This window comes from Equus quagga, chromosome 4 (assembly GCF_021613505.1).
Source record: "Equus quagga isolate Etosha38 chromosome 4, UCLA_HA_Equagga_1.0, whole genome shotgun sequence".
NCBI lineage: Eukaryota > Metazoa > Chordata > Mammalia > Perissodactyla > Equidae > Equus > Equus quagga.
This window is the reverse complement of record NC_060270.1, coordinates 47,328,967-47,340,514: the sequence shown is the minus strand read 5'-3', so window position 1 is coordinate 47,340,514 and position 11,548 is coordinate 47,328,967. Positions and strand designations below refer to the sequence as shown.

Here is an 11,548-nt window from a genome sequence, read left to right as displayed (position 1 = left end):
AATCTCAATTATATTCTTCACAGAAATAGAACAAAGAATCCTACAATTTATATGGAGCAACAAAAGACCCTGAATAGCCAAAGCAATCCTGAGAAAAAAGAACAAAGCTGGAGGCATCACAAGCTCCTACTTCAAAATATACTACAAAGCTATGAAAACAAGATGACACTGGTACAAAAACAGACACACAGATCAATGAAATAGAATTGAAAGCCTAGAATTAAACTCACACATCTATGTACAGTTAATCTTTGACAAAAGAGCCAGGAACATACAATGGAGAAAGGAAAATCTCTTCAATAAATGATGTTGGGAAAACTGGACGGTCACATGCAAAAGCATGAAAGTAGACCATTATCTCACACTACACACAAAAATTAATTCAAAATGGATCAAAGACTTGAATGTAAGACTTGAAACCATAAAACTCCTAAAAGAATATACAGGCAGTACACTCTTTGACATAGGTCTTAGAAGAATCTTTTCAAATACTATGTCTACTGGGGCAAGGGAAACAAAAGAAAAAATAAACAAATGGAAATTCATCAGACTAAAGAGCTTCTGTGAGGCAAAAGAAACCATGAACAAAATGAAAAGACAACCCACCAACTGGGAGAAAACATTTGCAATCATATATCCAACAAGGGGTTAATTACCAAAATATATGAAGAACTCATACAACTTAACAACAAAAAAACAAACAACCCAATCAAAAAATGGGCAGAGGATATGAATAGACATTTTTCCAAAGACTATATACAGATGGGCAGTAGGCACAAGAAAAGATGTTCAACATCACTAATTATTAGGGAAATGCCAATCAAAACTACAAATGAGATATCACCTCATACCTGTCAGAATGGCTATAATTTAACAAGACAAAAAATAATAAATGTTGGAGAGGATGTAGAGAAAAGGGAACCCTCATGCACTGCTGGTGGGAATACAAACTGGTGCAGCCACTATGGAAAACAGTATGGAGATTTCTCAAAAAATTAAAAATAGAAATACAATATGATCCATCTATTCCATTACTGAGTGTTTATCCAAAGAACTTGCAATCCACAGTTCAAAGAGATTTATGCACCCTCATGTTCATGACAGCATTATTCATAATAGCCAAGATGTGGAAGCAACCCAAATGCCCACCAACTGACGAATGGATAAAGAAGATGTGAGATATATTTACAATGGAATACTACTCAGTCATAAAAAAGACAAAATTGTCCCATTTGCAACAATATGGATAGACCTTAAGGGTCTGATGTGAAGTGAAATAAGCCAGACAGAGAAAGACAAACAACGCATGATTTCACTCATATGTGGAAGATAAACAAACACATGGATAAAGAGAACAAATTAGTGGTTACCAGAGGGGAAGCGGGTTGGGGGGTGGAAGAAAGGGGTCAAGGGGCACATATGTATGGTGATAGATAAAAATTAGACTATTGGGGGTGAGCACGAAGCAGTCGATACAGAAACTGATAAACAATAATGTACACCTGAAATTACACAATGTTATAAATCATACGACCTCAATAAAATAATTGAAAAAAACAAAGTGAAAACAAACAAACAAAAAATTTTCCTTTTGTTGGTTTGGCCATAATGGATTTAGGCTGAATCACATTTACTGTCATATAAAGGACTAGCATTTGCTTGGCAGTTCCCAGTCTGGGAGTTTAGAGATGTTCACTTTGCCTGATAAGATCAGTTTCATTAATTTGGTGCTCTAAATCAATGTCTCTTAAACTTCATTCAGGCTGTTCTCCTTATAAGCATGCTGAAAACATATATTTTATTAAAAACTATCATTAATTTGATATCAAAAAAACCTAAAAAGTAATGACTTATTGAATTTGTTGTTTCTATCAGTAAAGAGAATAGTTTTTTGTCACATAAAAAACCAGTAGTGGGGCCAGCCCTGTGGCTGAGTGGTTCAGTTCGTGCTCTCCACTTTGGTGGCCCAGGGTTTTGCCAGTTCAGATCCCAGATGAGGACATGGCACCGCCCATCAGGCCATGCTGAGGGAGCGTCCCACATAGCACAGCCAGAAGGATCACAACTGGAATATACAACTATGTTCTGGGGGGCTTTGGGGAGAAGAAGGAAAATAAAAGTGAAGAAGATTGGCAATGGTGCCAATCTTAAAAAAAAAAAAAAAAGCCAGTAGTTTAATCAAAAGGCATGACTAAGAGAGTGAAAGATTGGAAGAAGACATTTACCACACATACATCCAACAAAGGACTTTCACCCAGATTTAAAACCTAATTTTTTAAAATGAGCAAGACTTTAACTAAAGTCTTTTCACTTTAACTAAGGCATTTCACTAAAGAGGGTGTCCAACTAACCAACAGACATATGAAAAGGTGCTCATCATCATTAGCCATCAAGGAAATGCAAATTAAAATCTCAATGAGACACTGTGCCAGATGGCTAAAATGAAAGACAGAGAGTGCTTCTGTTGGTGAAGATGTGGGGCAACTGGGACTCTCATAAATTGTCGAGAAGAGTATAAATTTCAGGGGCCAGCCCCAGTGGCCTAGTAGTTGAGTTCGGCGCTCTCCACTTCAGTAGGCCAGGTTCGGTTCCTGGGCACAAACCTACACCACTGGTTGGTGGCCATGCTGTGGTGGCAGCCCACAAACAAAATGGAGGAAGATTTGAAAAGGATGTTAGCTCAGGGAGAACCTTCCTCAGCAAATAAAAAAAAAAAAGTATAAGCTGTGTAGCCACTTTAGAATACTGCTTGACAGTATCTACTAAAGCTGAACACATATATACAGTGTGACCCAGCACTTCTACTTTTGAGCATAAGCTCAACAGAAATAAGTGCTATATCCACCAAAAAGAGACAGGGATAAGCGTTTTCATACCTTCTTTATTAATAATAGCCTCAAACTGAAAACAGTATAGTAGAATGGATGAACAAATTGTATTATACTCATACGATCGAATGCTACATGGTAATGAAAATGAACAAACTCCTGAGACATGTACCAATGTGGTAAAGAAGTCAGACACCAAGAATATATATTGTATGATTTATATGAAGTTCAAAAACAGATGAAACTAATCAATGGTGATGGAGATGAGAACAATAGTTATCCTGAGGGGAGGGCAGTGTTGACCGGGAGGTGATATGAGCGGGCTTCTAGGCTGTTGGAAATGTTCTGTATTTTGATCTGGGTGGTGGTTACATGGGCATATGTAAAACTGAACTGTACGGTTAATTTGTGGATTTTGTATGTAAATCATACATACATAATTTATATATTATTATACATATTATATTATATATATAATACAGGAAAAAAACTAGCAGTGAGTAAAAATTCTGTGGCTGAGGAATCTATATGTTCAAATGTGAATTTTTTTTTTAAAGATTTCTTTTTTTCCCACTTTTTCTCCCCAAAGGCCCCTGGTACATAGTTGTATATTCTTCGTTGTGGGTCCTTCTAGTTGTGGCATGTGGGACGCTGCCTCAGCGTGGTTTGATGAGCAGTGCCATGTCCACACCCAGGATTCGAACCAACGAAACACTGGACCACCTGCAGCAGATCGCGCGAACTTAACCACTCGGCCACGGGGCCAGCCCCTCAAATGCAAATATTTTTAATTCTTAATAATGTAGCACATTTCACTAGGGACAGAAAAGCCTAAAAATATTATCTTTTAACAAAAAAATGACTGGAAAGACATTTAATAAAATGTTAGTAACGGGATCATGGGTTGTTTTTATTGTCTTCTTTATAGTTTTCAATATTTTTTCAATTTTCTATGACAAACCTGTCTTAATTTCTTATCAGAAAAAAATGCAAATAATTTTTGAAGCATCTACTAAAATGTTAACTAAAAGCAGTATCTTGTTTAATTTCAATTCATTGAATTATAATATTAACATTAAATATTTTCTTTTTCGTGTACTTGTTTTTAATAAAAGAGAGAATTGAAAATTATATCTCTTTGGGTTAATACTCTTGGATAACAGACACTGAAGGTATGTATTTTTTTTTTTATTAAAGGCTTGTGCAAAGTCGTGTCTTTCCTGCTTTATCTGAAAGCATTATAGCCTGGTGTTAAGTGTGTGGGCTCATGTCTGATTGCTGAAGTTCATAGACCCAGCTCTGCCATCTTCTCTTTTTTTTTTTTGAGGAAGATTATCCCTGAGCTAACATCTGTGCCCATCTTCCTCTATTTCGCATGTGCGACACTGCCACAGAGTGGCTTGATAAGTGGTGCACAGGTCCACGCCCGGATCCAAACTGGCGAACCCTTGGCTGCCAAAGTGGAGCATGCGAACTTCACTGCTGTGCCACCGGGCCAGCCCCCAGCTCTGCCATCTTCTAGTCCGTGACTGTAGGTGACTGACTTACCCACTCTAATTTTCAGTTTCCTCTGAATTGAGGGTGATAATAGCATCCATATCAAAAGGGTTGTAAAAAAGGCAAGTAATTTTTATGATGGTCATTGCTATGATGTATGATTAAATTGTTTTTGCTTTATGTTTCTGTAGGTCGAGCAATATAGTTTAAAGAGAATTTTGAAGGATATTTTACATTAGAAATCAGTGTTCTGAGCTCTCTGATGTTGAATAGCAAGGCTCTAACTAACTCATCTCCCAATCTACACTAGAAAGCAGCAATCATCTGCTTTATCTAATCCTCACGATGACTCTGGGAAGTCAACTCCCCTTCTGCACATATGGACGCTGAGGCCCAAAGATGTGAAAGGAGCCCCCACGAGACAAGGAGGAGACCAGAGGAGCAGACGTCTTCTGACTCACAGACGCATCAGTGCCTGCTCCACCACATCACACTGGCCACAAAGCCGTGGGCGATGGCTTCCCGGTTGAGTTCAACCTTTAATCCCCATATGCTTCTCTGGTTTCTCCTTTATCTGAGCTGGGTCCATCATCCCCTTCCAATCTCCCATACTATTCCCATCAATGGAACTGTGCTGATCAGTGAGCTTTCCCACATCCATACATGTGCTCGTGGTGGCCCTTTGTCAGAAGTGCTTGCCATTCTTCAAAGCTAAAATTACATCCTTCCTCCTTCATGAAGTATTTCCTAATTTACTTCATGTAGTACTCTGTTTAACTTAGTACTCCTCTGAATCCTGATAATCCTTTGTTTTTCCTCTCACTCAGCACTTATAACACTGTATTGCCTTTCAGTTATTTTGGTATTTGTCTTACCCCTATACTTCTATTATTTATCTTAAAACCTCTTATAGTACCCAGCATAATGGCTCAAAAATGGAAGATGCTTAATGATGTGTATTGAATGGATGAATGAATCAATGACGTAGCAGACAAATAAATACACATTTTTAATATATATTTACAAAACAAGCTTGGGGGCACATGTCATGATACACAAAACACCTCCCTTTGTCAGGATATTTGAATGTAGCGAGTGACTTGCAGATTCTTCTTGCATTTCATTCATGAAAATTTTTTTGAGGTTTCAAAAATAGGATTCTTGTTCAGTTGTCCTTGAGTCTAATCTCATTAATATACTGGAAATGCATTTGCTCTCCTTTGCGGACAAATTAATTCCTACAGACCACAGAGATAGGGCACTCAAAGAAAATTCCCTGAATGTCAAATAGATCAGAGAGCCGGGTCCAGAGTCCTTTGGTGGCAGATATGCAGCCAACCTTTCCCCAGGTCAGGATGCTCCTGCCCAAGGCAACATCATATTCAACTGGTTTGTTTCACAGACTCCTCAATACAATCAAGGAGACTGGTGGAAAAACCCTCTTAGGTATGGCATAGTTGATTATATTATCTAATTCAAAATGTGGTCATCGAAATTGGGTGAATTATGCATTTCAGTTTTCATACATTTCAACTTTTTGATGTCCCCTTCTCTGACCTGAGTTTCATGTGGCTAGAGATATACCTGAAGTAATTTAGGCGGTGCATAAGAAATATTGAACTGAATATGCAAACTAAAAATATAAAAATAAATTTGTATTTTGAACCAAAGAACTTGCTCTTTTAAAAAATAAATTTTTTGTTTAAATTTTTTTAATTAGAACAAAATAGAAGTCTTCAGCTCTTTTTGGATGATGAGCCACTTTTTATCTCCTGAGATTCTCAATAACACCAAGGGTAAGTGGGTATGAATTTTGCTGACAAGGAACTGTGGTAGGGAATTTCCAGAGTATTACCAGTGATGAGTGTACTTGGAGAAGGACCAGAGGAAACTTATCTAACAGCTGGCTAATTGGCTGATCTCAGAATACTTGATGAGAAGAGTTGCATTATTAGTCTGAGTTCTCCAGAGAAACAAAACCAATAGGAGATTATATATAGATTTATTATAAGGAATTGGCTCATGTGGTTATGGAGGCTGAGGACTCCCAAGATCTGTAGTTGGCAAGCTGAAGACCCAGGAGATCCCAGGGAGTAAGTTCCAGTCCAAGTCCAAGTTCAAAGGCAGAGAAGACCAATGTCCCAACTTGAAGACAGTCAGACAGAGAGGAAATTCCTTCTTATTCACAGGAGGGTCAGCCTTTTTGTTCTATTCAGGTCTTCAATTGATTGGATGAAGCCCACCCACATTAGGGAGGGCCATCTGCTTTACTCAATCCGCCAATTCAAATGCTAATCTCGTCCAGAAACAGTGTCACAGACACACTCAGAATTATGTTTGACCAAGTATCTGGGCACCCTGTGGCCTGGTCAAGTTGACACATAAAATTAATCACCATAAGTTGTTTTAACAGGATCTTCCTCACTGCCCCAAACAATCAATTCAGCTGTTAAAATTTGGAGCTTGGGTTTAGAAAACTCACCTCCTTCGGGTTAGACTGATCTAGTGAAAGAGCACAGAGTTTGGAGTTAAACTGACCTGGATTCAAATCTCCCATCTCACCCATTTTCTAGCTATAAGATGTTGGGTAAATTAATAAACCTCTCAATGTCCTCACTTACAAAGCAGAAAAAATTGCAGATTGTTAGGCAAAAATGCGTGCGATATGCTTGTCACATACATGAGCATTCAATACATCATATCTATTATCATTAGCCTTTCCTTCAGCATTTATATAGCATTGTTCCAAAAAATAATTATTTAGGTAACATAGAAAATAGTTTGTAGATGGAAGATGAATCAGAGTAGCTTGAATGTAGTGTTTTTTTTAAGGTATCCTGAGTGTTGTTTTAAAATCACTGAAGTATGTGCACAACTTTAAATAAAATCTTGAAAATCACACCAGACTACGATACTAATACTTTGTATGCTCCATGTTCCTCTATTATGTACTTTGATTTTGAGTCAGTCTCTGGGGTACCAAACTTGGTAAGGCAAGCCAAGGAGAAAATAGGACATGTCTTCATTGATGGACAATAAAGTGTTCCCTCTTGTTTACAGCATTCATTCCCTATTAGGTCACGCCAATTTGGAGACTGACAAAAACACGGTGTTGGGACTACTTACAAGGCACTTTAATTTGGCTACATAGAACTTCATGTGCTCTCTGGGGTACAAATTCATTACAGCCCCAGTGAAAAGAACAAATGCTGACCACGAGGGCAGATAGAACGTTGTTTATCACATTATCCTGGTATCCCACACCCTCTCAGAAAAACTGGAACAAATAATCCAGACTTAATTATAACTGACGTGGCTATAAACTCAACCCTGGAAATGAATTGTGGGGTAGCAGTCACAGAACCCATGTAGGCAACAGGTCCAGACCTAAGTGAAGTGATGAAGGTACTCTGGGGCTCGTTGCAACAGGGAGCTTTTATTTTGTCTGGAGCTGGTAACACAAAGGAAGGGAGACTCCCACATTCTAAGAGTGGATAATTATGCGAAGAAAGCCTAGCGTCAACTACGTCCTTTGGTACACCATCAGAGGAGGAACCAGGGAAATACCTTCCCTCCTGGTGACCTTCATCTTCTATTTTTACACTATTTTCTTCTTTTCCAGGCCAACTTCCATTATGTGCCTCCTTCTTTTTCTGTGTTCTCTCAAGGTGTTCTATTCTTGTCCCGGTTAAAGCTGATTTATATTTTGGAATCAATGACTTGATATTTTACCCTTCTGGGCATTTTTGGGTTTTAAACAAAGATGGCAATTAAAGAGCCCAGCAGAGAGGTGTATGTCCTACAACTTGGGTTTCATTTCCATCTCTGCCAGTCATGAATCAGTACCCACCTTCTCAGAGTCTTGATTAAAAGCATCAGGTAGTAAAAGCAGGACAACACAAATTACTTCCCAAGTTGAGTGAGGATTAAATAAGATAACGTGTGTAAAAAAATGCTTTGGTAAACCATGGATTATTATAAACACTTTTAGTTATTTTCATAATTAGATCAATATCATTAACTTGTTCATTTCCTTCACAGGATTGAAAGCTCCTTGAGGGCCTGGAGGGTGCCTTGTTCCCTGTTGATCCCCAGGGACTGGCACTGTCCCAGGCATTTAGGAGAGATGCAACAACATTTATTAAATAAATGAATGGATGTATGAATGACAGACTATGGTGGAAGCGGGTATTTTTGAGATCCCTTGTTTTTCTGAATGTATCATCTTTTTGTCCCTTCTCTTCCTGGACAGTCCTCACAGGAAGCACAATTCTCTTTTCTGACTAACCAAAACAATGACAGTTTATGTGAAGTCTTCATCCCTGTAACTGTTGAAATTATTATGAGGTCCTTTTTTTTTTTATCTGACAGCAATAAATTTATTAAGTATCCCCCCAAAATATAAACACAAACGTGTATAAAAACAAAACAAACCACAAAACATCAGGCCTGGAATGGATGATAAAGCAGAGAGACAAATGAGAGACACAAAAACAGAGATGACCTATGATAGGAAGACAGAGCTGGGTAGACTCACGTGGGGTGGGGATGCCCTAACCACCAGAGAACAAACACTCGGGAGCCCAGACTGATGTGACTGGAGCTGGTGGGGGCAGGGGGGGGGGGGGTGTCAGTGGCTACATGGCTCTGGGGGCCAGACCTCTTGGCCCTGGCCATACCCCTCCAGCTGCTTCACCTGGGGCTCTGGGCCTCGGATTCCTCCTCGTCATCTTCGTACATCTCGCCCTCCTCCTCAGCCGTGGCGTCCTGGTACTGCTGGTACTCGGACACCAGGTCGTTCATGTTGCTCTCGGCCTCAGAGAACTCCATCTCGTCCATGCCCGGGCCCGTGTACCAGTGCAGGAAGGCCTTGCGCCGGAACATGGCCGTGAACTGCTCCGAGATGCGCTTGAACAGCTCCTGGATGGCTGTGCTGTTGCCGATGAAGGTGGAGGACATCTTGAGCTCACGGGGCGGGATGTCGCACACGGCCACCTTCACGTTGTTGGGGATCCACTCCACGAAGTAGCTGCTGTTCTTGCTCTGGATGGCCAGCATCTGCTCATCCACCTCCTTCATGGACATGCGGCCGCGGAAGACGGTAGCCACGGTCAGGTAGCGGCCATGGCGGGGGTCGCAGGCAGCCATCATGTTCTTGGCATCAAACATCTGCTGGGTGAGCTCAGGCACCGTCAGGGCCCGGTACTGCTGGCTGCCCCGGGCGGTGAGTGGGGCGAAGCCGAGCATGAAGAAGTGCAGGCGGGGGAAGGGCACCATGTTCACGGCCAGCTTGCGGAGGTCGGCGTTGAGCTGGCCGGGGAAGCGGAGGGAAGTGGTGACACGGCACATGGTGGCCGACACCAGGTGGTTGAGGTCCCCGTAGGTGGGCGTGGCCAGCTTGAGCGTGCGGAAGCAGATGTCGTAGAGGGCCTCGTTGTCGATGCAGTAGGTCTCGTCCGTGTTCTCCACCAGCTGGTGGATGGACAGCGTGGCGTTGTAGGGCTCCACCACTGTGTCCGACACCTTGGGTGAGGGCACCACGCTGAAGGTGTTCATGATGCGGTCAGGGTACTCCTCGCGCACCTTGCTGATGAGCAGTGTGCCCATCCCGGACCCCGTGCCCCCGCCCAGAGAGTGGGTCAGCTGGAAGCCCTGCAGACAGTCGCAATTCTCACACTCCTTCCGCACCATGTCCAGGACCGAGTCCACCAGCTCGGCACCCTCCGTGTAGTGGCCCTTGGCCCAGTTGTTGCCGGCCCCACTCTGACCGAAGATGAAGTTGTCAGGCCTGAAGAGGTGCCCAAAGGCCCCAGACCGGACGCTGTCCATGGTTCCAGGCTCCAGGTCCACCAGGATGGCCCGGGGCACATACTTGTGAGAAGAGGCCTCGTTGTAGTAGACGCTGATGCGCTCCAGCTGCAGGTCCGAGTCCCCCACATAGTTGCCACTGGGGTCTATGCCGTGCTTATCGCTAATGACCTCCCAGAACTTGGCCCCGATCTGGTTGCCGCACTGGCCGGCCTGGATGTGCACGATCTCCCTCATGCTCGGTGCGGGTGGCTGGCGGCTGCGGGAAGCGCGCCGACGGGCCGGGGCTAGCTGCGGAGGGATGAGGTCCTTTATTTTTACCTACCATAAGCCAAAGTTTCCTCCAACGTAGGCCGGAAAAGTCATTTGATCCTAAAACTCATACTTAAAAGGAAAGGCTGGTAGTTTATTTTTAGTTATTGTGCTTACAAATTTTGAGCCAGGATAACCTCTAGACCTGGATATTGTAAAATAGCTACACCTATTATTTCTGCTGTCATCCTAAATTAAACATCACTTCTATGACTTTTTTAAGTGTAATTACTTCAGAGAGCATAAAGAGCTCAAATCTGCCTGTGTGAAATGGGCATGAAAACATCTGCTTCCCCTTGTCAACTGTGCTGCTAACCCCAGGCTACAAAAGCAATAGATGTGGGGTTCATCCTAAGACCCTGTGTGCTGGGGGTCTTCTATTTCCAGATCCATTCTTTCCCCTTCTCCATCCTGCTATGAACCCATTGAGTCTGATTAATATGGACTACCTGAATGGGTTCCCTTCCTTCCAGTTCAGAACACGGAAGGCACAAGCAGGAGAATGTACGGCAGAAGGAGAGTGAAGTTTGGGGAATTTATTTCCCTGGTTCCTTCTCTGATGATCTACCAAAGGGCACAGCTGATGCTATGCTTTCTTCACATAGTTATCATTGCTTAGTATGGAGGATTACTCCCTTCCTTTGTGTTACCATCTCTAGACAAGATAACAGCTCCCTGTTGCTATGAGACCCAGAATACTCCCCCATCTCTTGTTGGTTTCCTTAAACTCTGCCCACATCTTTGCATAGAGTCTCTTTGTTAAATGCTTCTCAAATGAACCAGTTTAAGCACGCCGTCTCTTTCCTGACCAGCCCCTGACTGTTACACCTTGTGTGGAGAGACAATGTAACGCATCTGAGAGTTGGTCTTTCTATCTTAGATCCTTAAAAATTAGCAAAGGCCAGAATGGAAACCATCTTCTATCCATTTCTCTGAGTAATTCACTGCCTACTGTGGGACATGTTTATGACTCTAAGTTATTTCATAAATACCCACATGCATTCTTTCCACCAGTTCTGTTTGTGAGTTGGGTGACATCAGTAACAGTACCACGTAGTGCAGGGGCTCTCGGGATGTGTTCAGCACCAGCAGCAACAGTGTAA

At 42.0% G+C, this 11,548-nt stretch overlaps 1 protein-coding gene across 1 annotated transcript; it reads right to left on the bottom strand.

Moving 5' to 3' along the window:
* Positions 1-8,982: 8,982 nt before the first annotated feature.
* Positions 8,983-11,548, bottom strand: LOC124238375 (tubulin beta-3 chain). The gene is made up of 2 exons (XM_046659285.1): positions 11,442-11,548; positions 8,983-10,424 (listed from the first exon to the last, which is right to left on the bottom strand). The coding sequence occupies exons 1-2, from the start codon at positions 11,481-11,483 to the stop codon at positions 9,018-9,020; spliced, it is 1,449 nt and encodes a 482-aa protein (XP_046515241.1). The 5' UTR covers positions 11,484-11,548; the 3' UTR covers positions 8,983-9,017.

Bases quoted from the DNA above. Each gene is read 5' to 3' on its own strand.
- LOC124238375 (XM_046659285.1), bottom strand. From the start codon at position 11,483: ATGTCACCCAACTCACAAACAGAACTGGTGGAAAGAATGCAT. The intron at 10,425-11,441 runs GTGGGTATTTAT...ATCCCTCCGCAG, and splicing joins AACTGGTGGAAAGAATGCAT to CTAGCCCCGGCCCGTCGGCG.